The sequence below is a fragment of the Nothobranchius furzeri genome, chromosome 12, assembly GCF_043380555.1.
Source record: "Nothobranchius furzeri strain GRZ-AD chromosome 12, NfurGRZ-RIMD1, whole genome shotgun sequence".
In the NCBI taxonomy this organism is placed as follows: Eukaryota; Metazoa; Chordata; class Actinopteri; order Cyprinodontiformes; family Nothobranchiidae; genus Nothobranchius; species Nothobranchius furzeri.
Genome location: NC_091752.1, coordinates 12225833 through 12249596, shown reverse-complemented (window position 1 = coordinate 12249596; position 23764 = coordinate 12225833). Strand labels below are relative to the sequence as shown.

The following is a 23764-nucleotide window of genomic DNA, read 5'->3' as shown; positions in this document are numbered from 1 at the left end:
TGAAAGGATAATTTGTCAATTAAATACTGAAAAAATAAACAATTCATTAATGAGGCAAGAACCTCTCTCTCTCTCTCTCTCTCTCTCTCTCTCTCTCTCTCTCTCTCTCTCTCTCTCTCTCTCTCTCTCTTTCTCTCTGGAAGCCCCACTCTAAGGGAGTTTGCAGTGTATTAGTGAGTCATATATTGTACAACCACAGTCATAAAGTTTTCAATCAGTAGTTTTATTTCAGTATGTATTTTTCCAGTATCACAAAAAATGTAATTTTATATGGTTAAAACCATCTAGCTTATGTGCACTTTTTAAAACACTGCCCAGCAAACATTTGGACGTTTAATGACAGTTGAACGGTCACAACTGTAACATACCTGGAATTAATAAAAATTAACATGACATCTACAGCATTTTTCTTGCCCAGACTCGAACCTGGATCCTCCGTGGTGAAAGCCACCCGCTCTCCCAGCTGAGCTATGCCAGCAACTACTGAATATCAGACTTTTTTATATAGATAGGTAGAGGGTAAAGTGCGGGGTACACTAACCAATCACAGGACAGAGAAGATCTGCCACAGGCCACGCCTCCAGAGTGCCAAAAGCCCTTACAGCCGAGCGAGCAGGAGTCAGAAACCGAGCGCGCAGAGAGGCTGCCGAGCGCGCACAGAGGCTGCCGCGCGTGCACGTTTTCCTCTGCCGTGTGCTCGTTGACAACGCGCGCACGCAGGTTTGTCACTTGTGCACATCCTTGTGCGCTCACAGACACAGTTTGCTCCCTCTCAGTGCACAAATGACCTCTCGCCATGTATATTTTCGCTCGCGAGTCCCGTTCACACGCGCGCTGCCATGTATATTTTCGCTCGCGAGTCCCGTTCACACGCGCGCTGTTGACCCAATGCGCGTGCACGGGTTGTGGCACGGGTCTGACGCGATATTAAAGACTCTGTATTGACTGAGAGACAAGAAAAGAGAGTTGGGATAGTTTAAGAATCTTTAATTTCTATAATTATAAATTCTTACAATCTACCAGGACTATCTCAATGATGAATGCATATGGATTTAGATGTTTCGTGTTGGTGTGTGTGTTTTGTTCAGAATCTCTAGGCTGCCGTAGCGAGTCTGGTTTGTTATGACTAGGCTACCACGAGGCTTCAGAAGCTGATGACATGAGCCGCCATTTTGTGCCGTGACCACGTACCGTAGGGAGTCTCCCGTGTAGATCAGGAATTGCCAGGTCCTCGGACCTTCATGGGTACTGGAGCTGGTTGAAACAGCGGTTGCAGCACACAACGCCCGTCTGAGGATAACTCCGGTCGTAGTCGGCAGGTGTCAGCAAGTTCACCCTTATTTTGAAGGAAAGTCGTTTCGTTGGTACAAACGACGGAAAATCTCCAGCTTGACAGATTTCAGCTCAAAGTAGGAAGTACATCTGGCCAGTCTGCACTTCCTAATGATGACGATGGAAATCCTTAGGAACTCGGATGTCCTGGAGCTGAGTTCAACATGTAACTGCTGAAAGTGGAACGTAACGTGGAACTGACTTAAAATGGCGTTGCCTTCTTTTTATATCTCCCAGTTGTTTAAGAATCTTAGTAAACCGGATTGGACTACTTTCATAAACAAACCAGATTCTGCCCTACCACAGACGAAAGTTCTGATTGGTTGAAAACAATGTGTCATGCGTTTCCATGGTAATGCAAATCAGTGTGTCTGGTGCAGCCCTGTTTATTCATTTAAACACATAACTCATGACATCTTTATTTCACAGATCATTCACCTGATTATTAATGATCAACATGTGCTTTGATTAGCTTATCACAAATAAAGTACTTTGATTAATCAATGAAGAGCGTTCTTCTTCTGTTCTTCTGTCTCTTCTCCTGGAATGTAAACATACTGAACCAAGCGTCCGACCTTGGCGATGTTAATGTGTGACGGGGCAGCTGTTATAGGCAGACCATTATAAACTTCCTAACGCTACACCGCGCAGCTGAATTTTGGACTAACTGTAACTTGTTGAGTGATTTTAAAGGGAGACCAGAGAGGAGGGCATTACAGTAATCAATGCGACTGGTGACCAGGCTGTGGACCAAAATAGCAGCGGAGTGCTGACTGAGGGAGGGGCGGAGCCGATTGATATTGCGAAGATGAAAATAAGCAGTTTTTATTGTGTTGTTAATATGAGGAATGAAAGATAAGGTGTTGTCTAAGATGACAACCAAGCTCTTAGCTTTGGCGGTGGGGAGAAGTGTGGTGTTGTCGAAGCTGAGTGAGAATGAACTGGTCTTGGATAGAGATGACTTGGTGCCAGTTTTAAATGTGTGTATTCATTATTTTAGCATTTTGCTGCATTTTCTTTAAAAATTAAAAATTCTGCCTAAGTACCACAGTATTGCGCCATCTTCAGCTTAAAAATAGAATTTGACTCATTTTGAATAAATTTTAGCCAATTGCTAAAGAGTAAGATACTACGTAAACCAGTAGAGTACTACGTAGCAGCTCTGTGTCAAAGTTATAAAAGCATCAAGCATCTCGGCCACGCCTTGTGCCGAGTTGGGAGTTGGATTTGCAAGCGAGTGTAGGAGGTTAGCCGTAGTTCAGCATTAGCGTATAGCATTAGCATATCCTAGTCTTTAGCATAGCTTTTAGTGTTATACATATTTAGTGTTAGTTTGGCTGTTGGATATTGTAGTTTAGTTGGTGTTTGGCTGTTAGTGTAATTAGGAAAGTAGTTTGGGTTTAGTGCTCCATATCTTGTTAGTAACGTGGTGAGATGGTGTAGTGTAGTATGGTTGCGGTGGCTCTGTGGGGTTGCACTCCTTTCCGCTGAACTTAGAAATTAGGCGCCAGTGGTTGCGCGCAATCGGTGTCTGGAAAACATTCAGCTCCCGCCTGGTGCTGTAGTTTGCAACCAGCATTTTACCCGCGATTCTGCACGCCCAAGTTTGAAGAGGGAGGCTGTGCCCACCGTGGCTCTTCTGCGATTTAGATGCAGCCCACCGACTCTGCTCCCCCACCACGGCGCGCTCCAGTCTGAGGTGAGAATGCTAAATAAAAGTTTTGACATCTTCTAAAGACAATTCCCTACCTAAATGCAAAGTCTAAGAGACGTGGTTCACTTCCTTTAGCTAGTCAGTTGGTAATTCTGCAACAGTGGCTCTAACTGACGCAGCACTAGTTGACACACAGCATTACAGCGTGAAATCCAGCAACAGAACCCGGTTCTGTGAGGAATTCTGTTCAGGAGGTCGCATTTCAGGTTCTCCACATCATAAGTGACTGACTTTTACGTTATAACAATGATCACACACTAGGAATGTTATAAAGCGCCTATATAGGACAGTTTCTTTTGTATATTATCTGACTTTATAAACTCCAACAATGTGCTTCTATTTATTTTTTCAGGCTAAATCTACCCAAGACATTGGCTGTCAGACTGATTTTGTAGTCTGCAAGAATGCATTTGTCCAGGCTGACATGAAGCCTTACCGGCGTATCAAAGGTGAATAATTTTTAATAATCTTCTATGTAAATATTTTATTATCACCTTCTAGTTTTAATTTGTTTTACAGATTATTGTTACACGTGATTTTATGCTCTTTTAAACATTTATAAATGTGCTGCTACTTTGTTTTTTACATGGTCAGCCAGAATAGAGCTCACAGCCGCAGTGTGTCTTGTGACACAGGGACCATGATGGAAATTCATCTTCCAGAAAGTCCCAGAGCAGCGTCCACACCCCTGAAAAGACCAAGATGTGAGGTGTCTGCTGTTGATTCCAGCTTCCACCTCAGTGACAGTGCAAGCTCAGTGAACTGTAGGTAAAAAAAATTAAAACATTTCAGAATTTTTAAGATATTAACAATTAAATAAATATGTGATTACATCATGACATCATGAAGGAGGCTACTGATTCTGGCCCTGTGACACTTGGTGGTGACGTGTGAGCTGATTCACCTGGTAAATAACTTTTACATTAAATATTTAGTTTTTGCTATCAAAAGTAAATTAACTAATAACCTGCATTATTGCAGGACACTCAGCAAAATATGGACTCTACACCATGAGGCAGGCACGTTAATACTCTATAAGAGCACATAAGGTGAGCAACACCACAGATTATTATTATTATTACTGTACACTGTCCTGGATTTGTTTTCTTTCTGCATCTCATCATTAGCCTAGCTGATCACCTGATAACTCCTGTCATCTGGTTGTGACAGCATGAGGATGTCCTCACACACCTGTAACCTATCAGCTAATCTGGCAGAATAGAGAGAGAAGAGACAACACCACATCTCCTGTTCCTGGAAAGCCTTCAGCCATCCTTCAATGACTGAGAACCTCCATCAGCTCTGTCTACTGTCTGCCTGCAATTATTATAATAAATATTGTGTTTGACAAGTTTTTTGTGCTGCCAAATATCTCATTTAGATTCCAGTTTTGATATTTTAATGGATATTTATAAATTACATTGATTATCACATTTTTGCATGTTTAACTAGCTCTATTGTGATGAATTAAACTAGCACCTCACTGTTAAAAGCTCGTTTTAATTTCAAGCATGTTTAAGTATTTATGGACAGGAACAAAAACAGGAAATATATAAATTGAGATTTATTTAATTAATATAACAAATAAGGGGGAAAGAGTCATTGAAAGGCACATTCTTCCGGAAGCTCCTGATCCTGACGACACCAGACCAGCTGCAGACACCAGAGGACCTAGAATCAAGAGAGCAGCTGTTATCAGTAAATAAATAAATCAGGGCAGTTTTAGTGAGCTGAACACATTACAGAATAATTTTCTCATGGGGTATTTTCATAACTTTCTATGCAGCAGACTAACTTGAGCCCAGGGCTTCTGGAGAACTGCTATCCAGCAGGTTTCAGTGGTTTTCCTGCTTTAACAGGTTAGATTAGCCTGATTAGCCTCCGGTTTTCACCCTCAGACTAACGGGCAGGTGGAGCACATGAACCAAGAACTGGAGGCTATGCTGCGCTGCATCTATTCCTCCAACCCCGCCGGATGGAGTGCGCAGTTGCCATCGGTGGAATATGCCCATAATTCCCACACCTCCTCATCCACAGGTCAGTCTCCCTTCGAGATCTTGCTTGGGTACCAACCTCCTCTTTTTCCCTCTGACTCTGCTTCCTCCACCTCAGTCCCTCAGTTTCTGCGCCATGCCCGCCGCACTTGGACTCAGACCCGCGCAGCGCTACAACGTACTGCGGAGCGCAACCGCCAGATTGCTGACCGTCACAGACGGCCCGCGCCCACGTACGCTCCGGGTCAGATGGTCTGGCTCTCCTCCCGGGACATCAAGGTGCGTGGATCCTGCCGGAAGTTCTCTCCTCGCTTCCTGGGCCCTTTTCCTGTGGCTGAAGTTCTGGGTCCAGTCTCAGTCCGCTTGGAGTTGCCTCCATCCATGCGGATCCATCCGGTCTTCCACGTTTCCTTCCTCAAGCCGGTGGTGTCCAGCCCTCTGTGCCCTCCTGACGCTCCGCCTCCGCCTGTCCGCCTCGCCGACGGGGATGTCGGTTACCGGGTGCGTCGCATCCTGGATGTTCGGCCACGGGGCCGCGGCCGGCAGTTCCTGGTGGACTGGGAGGGGTACGGTCCTGAACACCGGCAGTGGATTCCTGGTTCCTGGATCGATGATGTCTCCCTCATCGACGACTTCGAGGCCTCCCGATATCAGAGAAGATATCCTCAGCGATTCCCTCTTTCAAGAAGATGATAATGAGGATGACGATAATGATGGTGGTGTTGTCCCACAGAAACTTTATGAGGAGGCAATAAAAAACAACACTTTTATCAGAAAAAGTATAGTTACATGTGTCCACAGCAGCAGGAAATGGGAAAAAAGTAAGTTTTGAATAGCCTTGAAAACTAATTTTGTATTATTGTTATATTATGGTTGTGCAGCACCAGGCTAAAGGTCAAAGGTGACAGATCATTTGCTGCTGTGGCCCCCAGACTCTGGAACTCTCTCCCCCTGAGCCTGAGATCAGTGGACTCAGTGGTCTCCTTCAAAAAGCAGTTTGTTCAAGCTGGTTTTTGTATGACCTTCTTCAGCACTCTCTTTATTCTGCTCTCCCCACCTATTCCACCTTCCTCAGGAACCACTGATTTCCCTCTTTCCTATTCTCTCTGTCTTTCTTAACATTTTTTTATCACAATTGTCTATTTTTGCTCATTTTAAATATATTTTTAAACATTTTCTAAATGCTTTTTTATATTTTTACATTTTTTGTTTTTGTGAAGCGCCTCATGATTTTAATCTTGAGAGGCGCTATAGAAATGATATTTTCTTCTTCTTCTTCACACACACACACTCACACCTAAGGAGAATTTGGACAGACCAATCAACCTAACAGTCATGTATTTGGACTGTGGGAGGAAGCTGGAGAACCTGGAGAGAACCCACGCATGAACTCCATGCAGAAAGATCCCAGGCCGGGAAGCGAACCCAGGACCTTCTAGCTGTAAGGCAACAGCTCTAACCACTGCACCACTGCGCAGCCCCACAAACTTGTCCTTTTTCATTAACATCAATTCTAAAAATTCCTCTCAACTTGAAATGATACACTTTTATATGCATAAACTGTGGTCGGCGCTCCATGGTCATCCACCATCTTAAAATACAGTAGCTGTTTAGGGACATACGAGCTCCACGTTACCCGTTTGGACTGTGACTGTAACCTGAAAGAACCAGCAGAGGGCAGCAGTGTGCCCTGGAAGCATGAAGTCTGCTAATTCAACTAAGAAATAGAAAGGAATAGCTGCACCGTTGCTGTTCTTGTTAGTTTGAATAAAAAACAATGAAATCACGCGACGGTGGCACAGGAGTTAAGTGCTCACCCCGTAATTGAAAGGTTGCAGGTTCGAGTCCCTCTCAGTCTGTCGCTGTTGTTGTGTCCTTGGGCAAGAAACTTAACCCACGTTTTCTGCTGGTGGTGGTCGGAGGGACCGGTGGCGCCAGTGCTCGGCAGCCTCGCCTCTGTCAGTGCGCCCCAGGGTAGCTGTGGCTACATTGTAGCTCATCCCACCAGTGTGTGAATGGGTGAATGACTGATTGTGTTGTAAAGCGCCTTGAGGGGTTCTAGGCCTCTAGAAGGTGCTATATCAAATATAGGCCATTTAAAAGACACATAAAATTTGTCTGTTCGTCATCATGTCCAACACAAGAAAGCCGCATAGCTGGATGCCAGCCTCCGATTCGTGTCTCTGACTCCCAAACTCACCACAAGTTGTTCATTCATCTTTTCCTAGTACCAGAACTCCCGACCCGGTCCCAACATGTCCGTTCCAAAGTCCTTCTACTCAAGTCTCCTCTCTTCCTGCAGCCTGCCGTCTCACCCAACACGTTCCAGCGCTCGTTCGCTAGCCAGTGGCTAAATCAGCGTTGTTTACTTTATCTCTACAACACTTTACTAACAGCGATGTAGTTCTCCACGCGTTACAAAGACGCTCCGACACAGAGGGCTTCTTCTCAAATGTTACCTTTAGACTTTGGTCTCTTTTTGCTGGTGATCTGTGGGAGTTTACACACAGCATACACAGCGTCTCCCCAGCTCCAGCCATGGCTAACTAGTAGCTTGGTAGCTCGTGACGCCCATCTCCACTACGCCAGCCATAAGCCACGATTAGCTGGTGGATATCAGCATTTTTTACTTGATCTCCAGCATGTCCCTGGCTCACCAACCTTCCTTCACCAGCCGTAGCTAACGAGCAGCCGGCGATTGCTCCATAAATTGTTGCGGCAGCATGCTTGTTTACATCGAGCGCACCGTGATCCACGTGAAACAGGTGTTGTGGGATATTATGTTCCCCTGCAATATTCTGTTTCCCTCAGGCAGTCAAGAGCAAATATTTCTGAATCCACAGAACTTATTGTCCATTATGAGGACTAAACTACCTCAAATAAAAGATGGTTAAACTGAGTGAGATTAGATCTTTTTACATAACTTTCATAAATGATAAATAGGCTTGCTGCAAAAGAGCGAACAAGAATGTTTTTATGTAAATTTTTATTGTTTTTAAGAGAAAACATAGATGAAAAAATGCAAGCATAACATTATTACATTACATTACATAATTTTACTGTAAAAGTTTATCACAAATGCTATGAAAATAGCCTGAAGTGCGATCTCCCAACACAGGAGGGACAGAATATTTCAGGGGAACAAATTTTCTCACAACACCTGACCTCAAGGGCGTCAGTTTGTTTTCAGAATTGCTGGGGACAATAACCATACACTTGAGTGGGGTTTAAAAATTGCTGGGGACAATAAAGTAGGCTAGCACAGGGGTCGGCAACCCGCGGCTCTGGATCCGCATGCGGCTCCTCCATCCATCTGATGCGGCTCTCTGTGCTTGTAAAATAATGAATGGATATTTAAATAAAATGCTTTATATTTTACTGCATTAATTTTACATTTGTATGCCAATTCTAAATGTAAAGATTGTCTGCGTAAACCTGAACAGGTCCAACCCGGTCTACTGTGAGACCGGGTTGACGCGTCACGCTTGTGCGTAATCATATACACTTCTGAGCTGCTTTCTGACCTTCCCCACCTACAAAGTTTAATTACAACAATCAAACGTGACAGAGCCTGGATTTGTATTCTGAACAGTCTAAACATGTTTTTAAAAGAAGCGTGTGACAAAAGTGGCACCTGCTCAGTAAAACCACCAACAGGGTGAAAAATATCAAAATATTGTAGGCAGAGACGGGCTACAACTTCTGGATCCATTTTATATAAATCGTTTTATTGATTATCGTCTTATGAAAGATAACTTTGATGTACACGAGCGACCAGGCACGTTGCAAGCTTTTCAAAAGTGTGGGGATGTTGTCTGTGCCTAAAATAAGTTCATGTTATTCATCTTGTTAGTTTAATTTCCATAATAGCGGAGCAGGTGCGAATTTTAGACGCGTCACGCATGTCTCTGTTTAAACATGTTTAAACTGTTCAGAATACAAATCCAGGATCTGTTTCGTTAGATTGGTGTAACTAAAGTTTGTACTGAATGAAACTTTACATTAAACCATGTTGAAGAGAAAAGGATCCGATTAAATTGTTTCCCCCTCATTTACAGTCACGGAGTACAGCGCAGTGCGCATGGCTCTGGGGTTAATCAAGTTTAGTTGTTTCTCTTTGCAACAATCTTCACAAGAAGGCAAAACAGTTAAATGGCAGGTTACAGATATTTCCATTTGACTGTTTATTTTGACGGATAAACTCAAGGATGTTCGTTGATTTCCTCCCACTGAAGCGGTCTGGAAACCCGGTCTCTCTGAGGGATGTGTCACTTGGAAAAATGTTATTTTTATGAAATTATGAAACTTTGGCTGAACAGCGCTTGTTCCCGTCTCTAATATGGAGACGCATGACGCATCCAGTCTGAGGCAGAATAGCCTCTTCAGCTCAGAAAGCACCTGTAGAGACATTTGATCACGCACAAAGTTTATGTGGAGCAGAAGCGGTCGGGCCACGGCAGGTGAAATGTTCCTAGCCTACATGAGGTGAAACTGTTTAATTGTAACAGTAATATGTTACTGGACACGCTGGTCTGGTTGGTTAGACCAGTGTTTGAAGTGGAAAACACACACACACACACACCAATTAAAATAATGTTGATAGCGTGGACTAGAAGCCAGGTGATGGTTTATGTAATAAAATGATGATCAGGCTGCTGTAAAATGTAATCTCCATCCACATCCAGACAGAATTCTCCTCTATTCTTTCTCTATTTGCTCTGCTCTTGTCTGGGCTGACGTAGCTGACGGAGCGCGCGGCGCGCCTAACTAGCGGCTGATGCACATTTTACACATTTGGAGAGGTGAGCTGGATGCTTTGCTTTTACTGGAAGATGGTCCACTTAACGCACGGGTGTAGACTACATATTAATGACAAATGAATGAAAATTAAATTGGGAGTTTTTACTTCATATTTTAGAAATAAAAATGACGGGGGAAAACATTTATGACGTCTTTTTAAACTAAAATTTCTAGTGCGACCTGCCTGCCTCACTGAAGTCGCTGCTTATTAAGGTCCGTCCAAAATTACCGTGGCCCACCCAAAAATGAAAACCTGGCGCCGTGCCTGTTATGAACCTCTGCAAATTGTTGTTCTTCACTTTATCAAAATCAGACTTTGTACAGCTAATGTCAAGATGTAAAATTATGAATTCAGTCAAGCTCTTCCGTCCCTCCCTCTCCTGCTCTCCTGGAAACCCGACATCGGCTGTCAGAAGCGGGAGGTGAAGAAGGAGATGAGGCAAACAGAGTGAGTGTGACGTAAAGAATCCAGACTGGTGTGGAGGTGAGCAAAACAGCTGGAAAAGTGTGGGTGTTGAATCCCCCACGGGTGCGACGCCCATGCGAGCAACCGGTAGCGGCTGCTGTCACCTGTTGTGAGCAGCTCTCTGCTGTCTGAGGGTAGGCCCCGCCCACAACGCCGCGGCTGCTGCGGTGTTTTCTTTACTGTGGGAAATGGGTAATAATGGCTCTTTGATGGGAACAGGTTGCCGACCCCTGGTATAAGATCTGAGCTGGTAAAACAAAACTCCTCATCAGCAGGCTTTTTTGAAAGTGTGGGGGGGGGGCACAGCTGCCAATCACAAATTTTGCCGGGGACATGTCCCCGGCGTCCCCGGTTAAAATGACGCCTATGCCTGACCTCCCGGCTGACGTCACCCATCCGTGTTTGAATCGTGACAGCTTCAAGATCTAACAGAACTAGCTTGCTTCCTGCTTGATTATACAGTCAAACTCATGAGTGAGCCACCATACTTTCTCGTGTCTAATTGTGCTGCAGACACGTGTAGTCAATAGTTTTGCACTTAAGTGCATTTTAGTTACATTTTTAATGTTCTGCCTGAAACTGACAGTGTTGTGCCGTTGTCAGGTAAAAACTCTGCACTGCATTTGAATTTAAATCTGCCATCGCTTTTGGCTAAGAGGTACCCTAGAATGTTAGCTGGTACCATATGATGTCACAATGTCGTTGTGAGCCTGTGTGTGTGTATATTTGTTAGTGGCTCCGCCCTCTTGGTCTGTTTGGCAACAGCATTTGTTGCATTTTTCAAACAGGAAGTGGAAGTTGAGTAAGAATCTGGTAGGGGATGACTTGCTCTTTAAATGTTTAGTTTTTAAAATAAATATTTAGTCTGTAAAAAATTGTTTAAAGACAAAATATTTGATTTGAAAAATAGATATTAAATTAGGAAGCTAAATATTTTGTTCCAAACTAAATATATTTTTTCACAATAAATATTTTGTTTTTAAAATAAATATTTAACTTCAAATTAAATATTTAACTTGCTAACTAAATATTTAGTTAGGAAACTTAACATTTATAAATACATGAATGACAAGATGAATATAAGTGTTTAAAAAATGAAACCTACTTTTTTGCTCTGATTACGAGATAAATAATTAAAAATATTGCTGTTAATTTTTGACTGTGTAACATTACAAAAGGCACCCCATATTCAAAGAGCAAAATATGTTTACATATGTAGAACTATGAAGAACACCTCTCCATCATTTGTTCACAAGCCAACTGACTTTTGAGTGTATTTGTTTTAGACTTGTGTGGGTGTTATTTTTTTTGTTTTGTTTGTTTTTGTTTGTTTTTTTGTCAGATTCACCTGGGAGGAGGAGTCTACATCCGGAGAGAGGCCTGGTCAAGGATTAAAAACCAATCAAAGGATTTTTTGTTTGTGAAGGAGCTTGCAGTGGCAATCTGGGGAACAAAGACTCTAGACGAGAAAAGCCTTACAGGGAAGGCGTGTCTTACAACTAAGAGCACCAGGCAGCCTTTAACCCCGATGAAGCTGGAAACATTGAGAGGTATGGTATTTTTAGCTGGATTTGCAAATTGTTCTTGAGTGTTGACAAGTATGAAGGAGCAAATGTGCACAAATAATTAAATATATCAATAGACAAATGCTTTAATGTCAATAATAGATAAAATTGAATTTAAACTAGGGTGGTCATATTTCCATTTCCAGAAAAGAAATCACACTAGGGCTGGGCGATATGGCCTAAAATCAACATCACGATATATTGAGGATTTAACCTCGATAACAATTTGTTTGATGCCGTTTTGCCTTGGCCCCCAAAATGCATTGAAACGGCCCTGGGTGTGTGACTGTCTTTTGAAGGTGATCTGAATTGTATCAAATGTATAAATATTACATGTGTATAACTTATTGTTTTATAAAACGTGTAGTGGAGATAAATCTACCTATATTTTACTTTCAAACACTTTGCTTTGTTTTCTTGTTGCTTTGTTTTCTGTCTGTCTCTCATCTTCCTGCATCTCCTCTAAACTCTCCAGAAAAACTATTACTTGGCTTCTTACTTTTTCACCTCATCAGTTACTTTTGAGCAGATCAAAGGGATCTCTTGACCGCAAAGTGTAGTAGGCGTTTCAGTGCTGCGTCAATGAGGTGAAACACCGCAGCACACGGATAGCGGAGCGCATCAAGCCGTGTGTTGTAGTGCAACACATGGCTTTTACAAACATATATAGTACCGGACAAAGGACACATCCTTTTATGGAGTAGTTTTTCTTTGTGGTGTTTCTTTTCTTTGGACCTCTTTTCTACATTGTAGATTAATTGACATTTGCTATATTTTGTTTGCCACACATTTCCATATGTTTTCATTCATTGTTTGATGTTTTCAATTTTAATTCATACTATACAGGTAGAACAAAATGAAAGAAATAAAAAATTTTGTTTTCAAAATTTGACTGATACCCAATACTCAAGTAACAATGAAGCAAACACTGTATATAATATATTGCCTGTAGGAAACCCTGTTCATGCTTATGTGAATGATTTTTTTCAAGACTTAATACTTAGGTACTTGTCTATTTGTATTTCATTTCAGCCTGCTTCAAAGAGTGGCTCATCAATAAAAAGTTGGAGGAGCCCGAGCTGCAGCAAGATGGGTAAAAGCAGGGTGATACCTTACAGAAAAAATTATGGACATTAAAGGAGCATGGGGCAGGAATTGTCCAAAAACAAAAAGTACATGTTCATTCTTGAGAAGCTTATGGGTGATGAAGTATTTTAAACTAAAAAGAATGATGAAACCAGTTTATCATTCCATTTTGTTAATCAGACTTTGTGCTGCAAAATGCAAAACATTCCTGATCCGATTTTCCAGCGCTGTTTTACGGATATGACGTTAATTGACGCTTCAAGCGCATTCTCGACAAGGTTCAAACCCGGAAAAACATTTGGAAGCTTGCTAGGTGGCGGTAACGCGTCTTTCACTACTAGCCACGTTAAAACCCCAAACAGAAGAGGAAGAACCCTGGAAATGGATTCTACAACTAGCAAACGACCAAGCGCAACTCAAAGCCTACTAAAGAGTGGCACAAAGAAGAAGAAGGTTTTATCAGCGGCATCTCGAGAGTCAAAAAGAAAATATGATAAAAGTCGGTCAGGGACCCGAATATCTATTGGTTACGCTCTGGAAGAATGGAGGCTGCTTCAACTGGATTTGGGCCTGAAAAAGGATGCGGACATGGCGCATTTTCTAGTGACCAGGTAAGTGTTTGTCTCCTTATTTCTGCTGTAGGTTTCAGTAACGAGTAGGTAAACATCAGAGCTGTATCTGCACAATTTGAGAAAATAAAATAAATCTTATGGATTTAGATAATGCTGATTTAGGTAATCTAACAAATCTTTGTGCAGATGAACAAGAAACTTATCTAAGCTAACGGTGTTTAGCATATGGCTTCCTGATCAGTTTGAAAAAGCTAAAAGCAACCAAGGAGTAACCGGATCACTTCTACGTTTTGTGGATGACACGCCGCATGTGTTTGGAGATAAATGGATGCTCCGTTTATTCTGACGAGAAAAGTAAACAGAGCTTGATTTGATTATATGACGTCACCGATCAGCCGGAGAGAGCTAGCGTGCGGTAGCATGTTAGCTGTGATCACGCTTCAGTTTGTATGTACCACAGAAGAGAACGGACATTTTCCAAACCAAAGATGAGTCTTTAGAATTATGTCATATTTGATCTACAGTCCAACCTCTAAGCAGGACTGTTACTTTAGTAGATAATGTTATTCGTGGGGTTTGTGTAACAGAACCCCATCGGAATATATTTCCCTAGCGCTATTGCTGAGAATAAATAAAATTAGGATTCATAAAAATAAATAATAAGTCAGCCATAACAACACGTTTGACTAAAAGTAAAGTTGTGCAGAAGTTTGTGTTTATTTTTCTAAATTTGTCCAGTTGAATGTAGGTCAGAATAAAATGTTTGTGAAAATGATAAATAATTTTTTTTATAACTGACCTGCATTTTCATATTACTAGTTGTGCCACAGGTAAAGAAGCTTAGCCATTATTGATCTATGTAAACAGAAGGTGTAGAGTCTCAACCAACTTGTTGACATTTTTGTTTAAAAATGTGTTTTCCAGCTACCGGAAGAAGCAGGCTCCTGAAACTGCAATTCAGGAAGGTAATGTGAGGTCATCCTCGACACCCAGTAAGCGAACAGCAGCTAAAATGTGGCATCGATTATCTCCAACTGAACCTGTGTCTGAGGGGTTAGTATATTTTCTGTAAAACAAATATTCACGTTTTTGTGCTATGATATTTCATACATTAAATTACACCTTGCATATCCACACTTGGTTCAGAACTAACATCACACCACCAAACACTTCTGACATTATCTTTACAGGGAAGATTTTCTAATGGCTGGTGTTGAGGCCTTAGCTGATGACCAAGATTTGGATCCTTTTGAAGAAAGGTAAATATGTTCATGAGAAGTCTTGCCATATACGCAGGAAATTACTGCTGTGCAAAAAATATAAAAACACAATAGATAAGCACATATAGGTCATTTTATATATTTATTTATGTTGTGAAGTGTCAATTCACAGCAGATTGTTGTTATTTGCAGAAATAATTAATAACAGATGTATTAGGCTCCACATTTATCTCTTTAGAATCAGTACCATTTCAGGTGAGTTCCAGTATTTGTCTTTACGTACAACAAATATTATTGTGTTGTCTGTAGTTTCAAATCCATGGATCTAGCTACGGATGCAGTCCAAATTGATGAGGACCAAGCAAACAACTTAACAGTGTGTGAGTTGCAATGTCTTCTTATCTAGGGGTGGGCAATATAAACGATATAAGGTAGAAATGATATAAAATTGGGTAATGATAGTTTTTGGCTATATCGCAATACGGCGATATTGTGATAACACATGACGTCACTAAGATGTGCACCCTGCTGACAATGGGACAACAGAATGACGGTGACTGCAAGCATGGAGTGTGCAGAGGAGGAGGCCTATATGCCTCAAGTGGCATATATTTGCCACATGAGGATATCTAAAAGCATGTCAATTTGACATTTATAAACAGATGAAAAAATATATCGCAATATATATCGTTACTGCACATGCTTCAGATTATATCGCAATATAGATTGAGGCCATATTGCCCAGCCCTATTCTTATCTACACTCTTTTTTTAAACTCCATAGTCTTAAAACAATATATTAATTCTACTTTTATTTATTGTTTTCATAACAGAATAGAACTGTTATGAAAACTTTGTCAGGCTGACGAAGTTTGCAGCCGCAAACAAAACGTTGCAGGTAAATAAAACCCTTCTATGTTTTAAAAAGAACTAAAAGATGGAATTGTTGTTTTATCCTTGTTCACAGGCTGGGATCCTAAAGGGAATTTCCATCCTACTTGTGTGGCTGAATGACATCTTCAACCAATTTTGGTACATCTGCCAGAAAGCACAACATCGTGATATGTTTAATGTAAGTATTGTGACATCTTTTGGACAACAAGACAACAATGCACATTGACATAATTACCTTTCTTTTCATAATAGTGCCAGCTCTCGTGTTTCTGTTGGTGAGCGCTTCTGTCACATGTAAAGTTTTCAAATAAAACTTATTTTTTTTGTTAGGACATGTGGGTGGGTGGGTGTGCTTCACCATGTCACAGGGAAGCATGAATGGACCCGTGGCAAATGTGACCATGGACCACTTGATGCAACGACCAGTGATAAAGAGCTCATGGTGCCATGATCTCCACCACACGAGGCTCTTCAACGAATCATGTTCAACAGACGCTGGTTGAAGGATGTCACCAATCTGACCTTTAGGTATATTAATAACATTTTCATAAGCAGAAAAGCTAAAGTGTCAATATCAAAGCTGACAATTTACATATAGAAATGACAATTGTGGGTGAAAAGGCAATCAAAAGTGTGATTCCTAATAATCTATAAAGTTGTAGCTTTTGTTTTTTTACAGGTCAACTTCAGAACTGGAGAGTTTCCAGAACTGCATTCTCATGTAATCTATGTATGATCTAATGCTGCTGTTCTCTCTCAATAAAGGCCCCAGCTACGTGAGGCATCAAAAGACAGAAATGACTTCTTTCCTGCACACAGATTTATTAGAAATTAAGAAAAAATACTATGTACAAATGTAAATAACAGAACAGTTTTTTTTATACATAAATAAAAATAAATATATTGCACAAACTGTTTGTTTATTTTTGGGTGAAAATGCTGTCTTCAGCTAAAGTTATTTTGAGGTATTGTGCTGTGTTCTAACTACTGTAGTTGTAGAAAAACGGTTTGGATTTTTGGGTTAGGGTGTCCTCAGTCAGGAAGATGGTGTCCTGGCGTCTTGCCGAAACTCCAGGATATCCAGCATCACCCCTGGAAGACGGGTCACCACTCTCGAGAATATAATCTCTCTCCTCCTGGCTCAGGTGTTGTAAAGCTGTCTAGAAATTAAAGAGCATATGTTTACATGACTAGATTCATATCTCCAGTGAGTGATGTTTTCGTTTTTGGCATCTATTATTTTATTTTATTTTTTTACACAAATGGCTACAACCAACCTGCATCTCAGCTATACTGGCAGCTCTCAGCTGTGCAAGCCGGTTTCGGTCCTCTTCTCTGAAAGCTGTTCGCTGCCTATCCCGGCGCCCTGGTCCTCTTGAAGGAGCTCTGGACCTCAACCTGCTGCCCTCACCCCTTGAGCGTGTCCTTCCCCGACCCTCGGAGCGACCTTTTCCTCTCCCCTTTCCTTTACCCCCTGGTCTCAGACTTTCCCACGACACATCAAAGTCTGTGGCAGGCTCGGGCACTTACTCCTCATCTGAACTGTCTTCCATCACTGCTTCCAATATGAATTCATGAAAATCAATGACAGTAATGATAAAAATGACTGTATTACCCTGTTGCTCTTGTTGATATTATGATTTTATTTTGATGCATTTTTTAACTAAACATTGATATTTATGTTCTTACTTACATTGTTGTGATGCCTGTCCTGTAATGAAATTGGTTTCACAAATGATGTCAGTGACTTGAAATTGGATGTTCTTACATGATGTATAAACAATAACATTAGCTTGTTAGTAAGCTTAGTGCAAAATAATAACTGTAATTTGTCTAAAAACATCAGAAATCACCTGCTGCCACAAAGCCTTATGCTGATAAAGTAGCATCATGTTACTGTCTTGCTCACCTGTCACAAAACTGGCTTAAGAATATTTCTTAGGAAGCAGCACTGTCACGGTGTAGGAGGTGGAGATGATGGACCATGTGTGGTTGAGCTGAGCAGGAGGAAAAAATGCAGGCTTCAGAAAAGTAAAAATGGTTTAATGGCAGGATGGTATGAACAGGAACACCAGCAAACAGCAACAATGAACTGACAAAGGACAGGGGCAAAACAGGTGGTTTAAATACAGAGGGCTAATTAGGGAAACATGGGCAGGTAAACGAGGGACAGGTGAGAACAATAAGGGCAATCACGGCAGGAGAGGAACACAGTCAGGTTGGGCAGGGGCAGATCGTGACAGTACCCCCCCCCCCCCTTTAGGGCGGATACCAGACGCCCACAAGGCTATACAACAGGAGACGGGGACTCGAAGACTGGACATGACAGGAACTGGACTGGAACAGGGACTTGACAGGAACTGGACTGGAACAGGGACAGGACAGGAACTGGACTGGAACAGGGACAGGACAGGAACTGGACTGGAACAGGGACAGGACAGGAACTGGACTGGAACAGGGACAGGAACTGGACTGGAACAGGGACAGGAACTGGACTGGAACAGGGACGGGACAGGAACTGGACTGGAACAGGGACGGGACAGGAACTGGACTGGAACAGGGACGGGACAGGAACTGGACTGGAACAGGGACGGGACAGGAACTGGACTGGAACAGGGACAGGGCATGACTGGAACAGGGACAGGGCATGACTGGAACAGGGACAGGGCATGACTGGAACAGGGACAGGGCATGACTGGAACAGGGACATGACATGACTGGAACAGGGACAGGACATGACTGGAACAGGGACAGGACATGACTGGAACATGACAGGACATGACAGTGACAGGAACAGGGACATGACAGGAACAGGGACATGACTGGAACATGACATGACATGACAGTGACAGGGACATGACATGACAGTGACAGGGACAGGACATGACAGTGACAGGAACAGGGACATGACTGGAACATGACATGACATGACAGTGACAGGGACATGACATGACAGTGACAGGGACATGACATGACAGTGACAGGGACATGACTTGACATGACTGGAACAGGGACTTGACATGACTGGAACAGGGACTTGACATGACTGGAACAGGGACAGGACAGGAACTGGACTGGAACAGGGACTTGACATGACTGGAACAGGGACTTGACATGACTGGAACAGGGACTTGACATGACTGGAACAGGGACTTGGCATGACTGGAACAGGGACTTGGCATGACTGGAACAGGGACTTGGCATGACTGGAACAGGGACTTGGCATGACTGGAACAGGGACTTGGCATGACTGGAACAGGGACTTGGCATGACTGGAACAGGGACTTGGCATGACTGGAACAGGGACTTGGCATGACTGGAACAGGGACTTGGCATGACTGGAACAGGGACTTGGCATGACTGGAACAGGGACTTGGCAGGACTGGAACAGGGACTTGGCATGACTGGAACAGGGACTTGGCATGACTGGAACAGGGACTTGGCATGACTGGAACAGGGACTTGGCATGACTGGAACAGGGACTTGACATGACTGGAACAGGGACTTGACATGACTGGAACAGGGACTTGACATGACTGGAACAGGGACTTGACATGACTGGAACAGGGACTTGACATGACTGGAACAGGCGTGGGACCCAGGCAGAGAACTGCAGGAGCAGGCGTGAGACCCAGGCAGAGAACTGCAGGAGCAGGCGTGAGACCCAGGCAGAGAACTGCAGGAGCAGGCGTGGGACCCAGGCAGAGAACTGCAGGAGCAGGCGTGGGACCCAGGCAGAGAACTGCAGGAGCAGGCGTGGGACCCAGGCAGAGAACTGCAGGAGCAGGCGTGGGACCCAGCAGAGGCTGCAGCAGCACGAGACCTGCAGGCATAAGCCCCACAGCGTGGACCAGGAAGTGGACGAACGGCAGGAGCGATGCGAGGGAACCCAGCTCGGCGGCAGGTGCTCGACAACCGGTCAGAGCAGGTACACGGCACGATTAGCTTGGTCTCAGGCAGAGGCTTGGGTGCAGGGAAGCAGGAGAAGAGCGGGGAGACCAACCCTACCACCCCAGAGAATGATGGCGTGCGTAGGGGGTGTAACTCCTTCAGAGCTCCAGGATCCGTAGCTTCCATGAGAAAAACAGGAAGGGGACAGAAAGCAGGAGAGGAGAAGGGCTCGACCACCGCAGGAAACGAACTGGATGCGCCGAAACCCACCCAGAGGCTTGACCACCCCGGAGAACAGGTAGGATGCGCCAACACCCTGGGCCAGAATCTCCTTCTGCTAAAGGACAAAAAAAGAAAAAATAAATCCTCCAGGGAGATTTAGAAATACTCACCACAGGTCCCGGTTTGGTCAGTTCATTCTGTCACGGTGTAGGAGGTGGAGATGATGGACCATGTGTGGCTGAGCTGAGCAGGAGGAAAAAATGCAGGCTTCAGAAAAGTAAAAATGGTTTAATGGCAGGATGGGATGAACAGGAACACCAGCAAACAGCAACAATGAACTGACAAAGGACAGGGGCAAAACAGGTGGTTTAAATACAGAGGGCTAATTAGGGAAACATGGGCGGGTAACGAGGGACAGGTGAGAACTATAAGGGCAATCACGGCAGGAGAGGAACACAGTCAGGTTGGGCAGGGGCAGATCGTGACAAGCACTTGCTTTACATCACGAGTGTCATGGCTAAATTAAAAAGCTAATGTTGTCATGGGATTTTACAAATATTAGACTAAAGTAACAATGTTACTTACTTCATCGCTCTACACGGTGCCTTGTTCGAGCCGCGCTCTGGCCGTACACCACTGTAACTTTTTTTTTTTCTAGTGAAGAGTTTGTGCGCGCTCTCGTGCCGGGCTGCAGTTACTCACAGCGCCGAGTGCGTCGCTAATGAGTTTCGTTTCTGTTAGGTATTTTTATTTATTCATCTTTGTTGTGAAATCTTTTGTTAAATGTGTTGGGGAAAAACCTGACCTTACTTGTTTTTACGTTTGGGTGTTTTAGGAAACTCCTTTCTGCTTAAGGCATTTTGATCCAGTATCTGAAGTTTTCCTTTGTCCTGTGCATTCTAAGACCAGAGTGTTTTCCATTAGTTAAAAGCAAACTGGTCAGGTAGGAAAATTAGCTCAAATCTAGAAACTTCTCTTGTGATTGTGGAATTTGTGGATGTGAACATTTTGGATTCAATAAAACCCCCTCCATGAGCTCGGGCTCCTTTGTGAGAGGAAAATGGCTTCCTTGTTGTATGGTCTGATTCTCTCACCCTCTGCAGAGTTTACACTTTGCAGAGCTTGTTGTCTGTTTAAGGTTTGTTACAATTTACTAAATTAAGAATCTAATCCCTCTGTGTGGGTGTTCTGACTTCCTTTAAGGTAATATAAGTTTAAGGTATTATAAGAACAATAGTATAAATTAAAATACGCAACATAATAGTGAATAATGCTAAATTAACTTAGAGAACATAGATTAAAATTACCTATCATGTGGTGGAGGATGTGGGCAATGCAGAGCTGGTGAGCTGAGGGCTTTGTCTGTGAGCTGAGTGGGGGTAAGGCTCCATTTGGCTCCATGGACGGGCTTTCTGCGCCCAGCTCTCGCATATCGATTCAGGGTCATGTAAATTACGAATAATCAATCTACGCTCTCTCTCTCTCTCTGTGTCGTCCTTTAAGGTAATGGAGGAGCTGTAATATGGGAGAGAGACGATGGAAAGCTCCGGAGGGAGTTTGGGTCTTCGCCCTCTTTCCTCAATTTCTAATTATGTAAGGTGTGTTATTTCAGGTGACGCATATAAAAATTCTAACAGTTAATGGTCTTTCGAGCAAGATAGCAGATGCCTTCTGGTGGGAGATCGCCTTCGGGGAGCCGCATGGCCACTTCCTCATTAAAGTCCGGCCAGCTGAATTGCTCTCCGGCCGGCTGCTCCGCAGGTGAACTTCCGCCTATGGCTCTCGCTCTACCAAAACGAGGAACGCCAAGTAAGTACCTAAATTAAGTTGCACCCTTTATTTTTATAACTAATTGTCAGTGTGGTTTACGCTTGTAGTGATTTTTTTTTGCCATCCACGTTCGAAAGACGTTTCGGGCGCCGGCTAGGTAAGAGCTAGTGAGAGCTGCTGGAATTTTATCCTGGACTCCGTTGGCCTCAGTTAAACAAGCGCTGCGTTAAAGCGGCCAACCGCTGTGGGCATGGACGCACACTTCCTTTTGCAGCTGCCGATAGAAAGGTTTTGACAGATTCTGTTTAACGCTGTGTACTTTGAAGTGCGTTGAGTTATACAATAGGACATGTTGGGATCGCGACCCAATGTGTTTGTTTGCTATATCAAATAGGTACATGAGATGTGCACTGACTTAGATAGATGTTGGCGATATGCCTGCGGCACTACAATAAGAAGTGATGTGATGTGAAGCCATGTAAAAGCGGATAGTAATGTGAAAAGAGGAAAACGCCAGGGAGGTTGTAATCCGTCTATGTCTGCGCGCATAGCACCCCGCAGGGAATGGAGGTCTCAGATGCCGACAGGAAGGATGACAACTAGCGTGCAGCACTGAGAGATGGGTGGGTCGTAATAAGGTTGGATGTGCAAACCACTATGTAAACTTACTGACGATGGTATTGTTAAATATTTCATGGTGCAGAGAGTTAATCATCGTTGTAATTGGCTAAAATAATCCAAACCGTTTTAAGATTTACTCCTTGTCAATTTGTGCGTCGGCCGACTCATTGTGTTTCTGTGTGTGAAAGCTGTGTCATGTATGGTGACTCAGGACTTCAAGGAATGTGTGTGTGTAAGACAACTGCAGTTCTGAGCATCAGTGTGTGTGCATATCTGAGTTTTTGAGTGAAACCTGTGTGATTGTGTAGCTACAATTTTGAAGTTTGAACCGGTTCTGTCTGTCTATCTGTTCTGTCGGTTCTGTCTGTTTGTCCGTCTGTCTGTCTGTCTATCTGTTTGTCTGTCTGTCTGTCTGTCTATCTGTTTTCTGTCTGTCTGTCTATATGTTTTCTGTCTGTCTGTCTGTGCATGTATGAGAATGTCTGTCTGTACATGTATGAGAAAGTATGAATCTAGAGGTAATTCTGAAACGGTGTGTTCAGTTGTGTGTGTGTGTGTATGAGTGTGTGTGTGTAAAAAAAGAAAACTGTTTATCACCAGCAGGGTAGCTACAGAGGGAAGTTTAATCCCCAGAGGGATGGACGTAACAGCAATCAGAGACAGTGGTCCTCACTAGACCACTCACAGCCACTCGTTTGTTGGACTTTTGGAGGTCAAGGTCACATGTCATGTGACTGTCCCTCCTAGTCAGATGGCCCAGATAACAAGAGCCCAAAGAGGCAGGGGTTTCCAAACATAGAGGAGCCGACCTAGCCATGAGCCTGTCAATCATCAGGCTGCCTGTTAAATCTTCCAGGCAGAGACCTCATGTCAGCTTAAAAATCTCTATTTTCCCTATAAAGGATGACATGAGAACGATTCGTGTGGCTAAAAGTTTGCTGTCATCTCCATGGGTGTGTGACTGCTGATAGAATCTTTGAAGTGATAAACTGACTTTGTGGTGTTGACGGATGAGTAAGAGGTTTAACTTAAACCAGATCCCTGCAATTTATTATTTGTTTCCTGTTAGAAACTAGATTTTCCAGGGTTTGTGGTTGACACTAATAGATCACGTAGGGTTTAGATTTCTCTTTTGTGATGAATGAGTTACAGAATTAGAAGGTGCCTTTATTATAAAGTATGATTTGGTATCAATGTGGTATAAAGCCCCATGAATAGTTTCTGCTTGGTTTTTTCATATGATGTATAACTGTAAAGAAGGTGCCTTATTGCCATTTTAAAGTGATAAACTCTTTTCCTTTGTGCAAATTCTAACACAGATCTGGTTTTACCAGATTCAAGTTCCTGTGAAGGCAGATTAGCTGGGAGGCCTAATCTATGTCCACAGATACCTTCTGCTACTGGATTTAATTTAAGAATGTGGTTTTGCTTCGGGATGGTCTCTGTTTTCAATTGGTAAGGTTCCTTCATGGAATGCAAACCTTAGCTCAGCAACCTGTTTTGTTTCATTGGTCAGACTAAGTAAATATGGTGTAATTGTAACATTTGTCATTTTCTTTGGAGAAGTGAGCTACTTTTATGAGACATATGAAAAGCTTGGTTTAAAGTACTCTGACTC

General features: G+C 43.0%; 1 protein-coding gene across 1 annotated transcript; it reads left to right on the top strand.

The window, feature by feature from the left end:
• The first annotated feature begins 13029 nt into the window (after positions 1–13029).
• Positions 13030–16494, top strand: LOC129166792 (uncharacterized). Its single transcript, XM_070541915.1, has 7 exons — positions 13030–13568; positions 14454–14582; positions 14720–14788; positions 15059–15129; positions 15716–15820; positions 15973–16170; positions 16408–16494. The coding sequence occupies exons 1-5, from the start codon at positions 13153–13155 to the stop codon at positions 15760–15762; spliced, it is 732 nt and encodes a 243-aa protein (XP_070398016.1). The 5' UTR covers positions 13030–13152; the 3' UTR covers positions 15763–15820; positions 15973–16170; positions 16408–16494.
• Positions 16495–23764: the final 7270 nt, after the last annotated feature.

Coding starts and splice junctions, on each gene's coding strand:
- LOC129166792 (XM_070541915.1), top strand. CDS start 13,153: ATGCAAAACATTCCTGATCCGATTTTCCAGCGCTGTTTTACGGATATG. Junction 13,569..14,453: donor GCGCATTTTCTAGTGACCAG/GTAAGTGTTTGT, acceptor TGTGTTTTCCAG/CTACCGGAAGAAGCAGGCTC. Junction 14,789..15,058: donor TTGGATCCTTTTGAAGAAAG/GTAAATATGTTC, acceptor TGTTGTCTGTAG/TTTCAAATCCATGGATCTAG.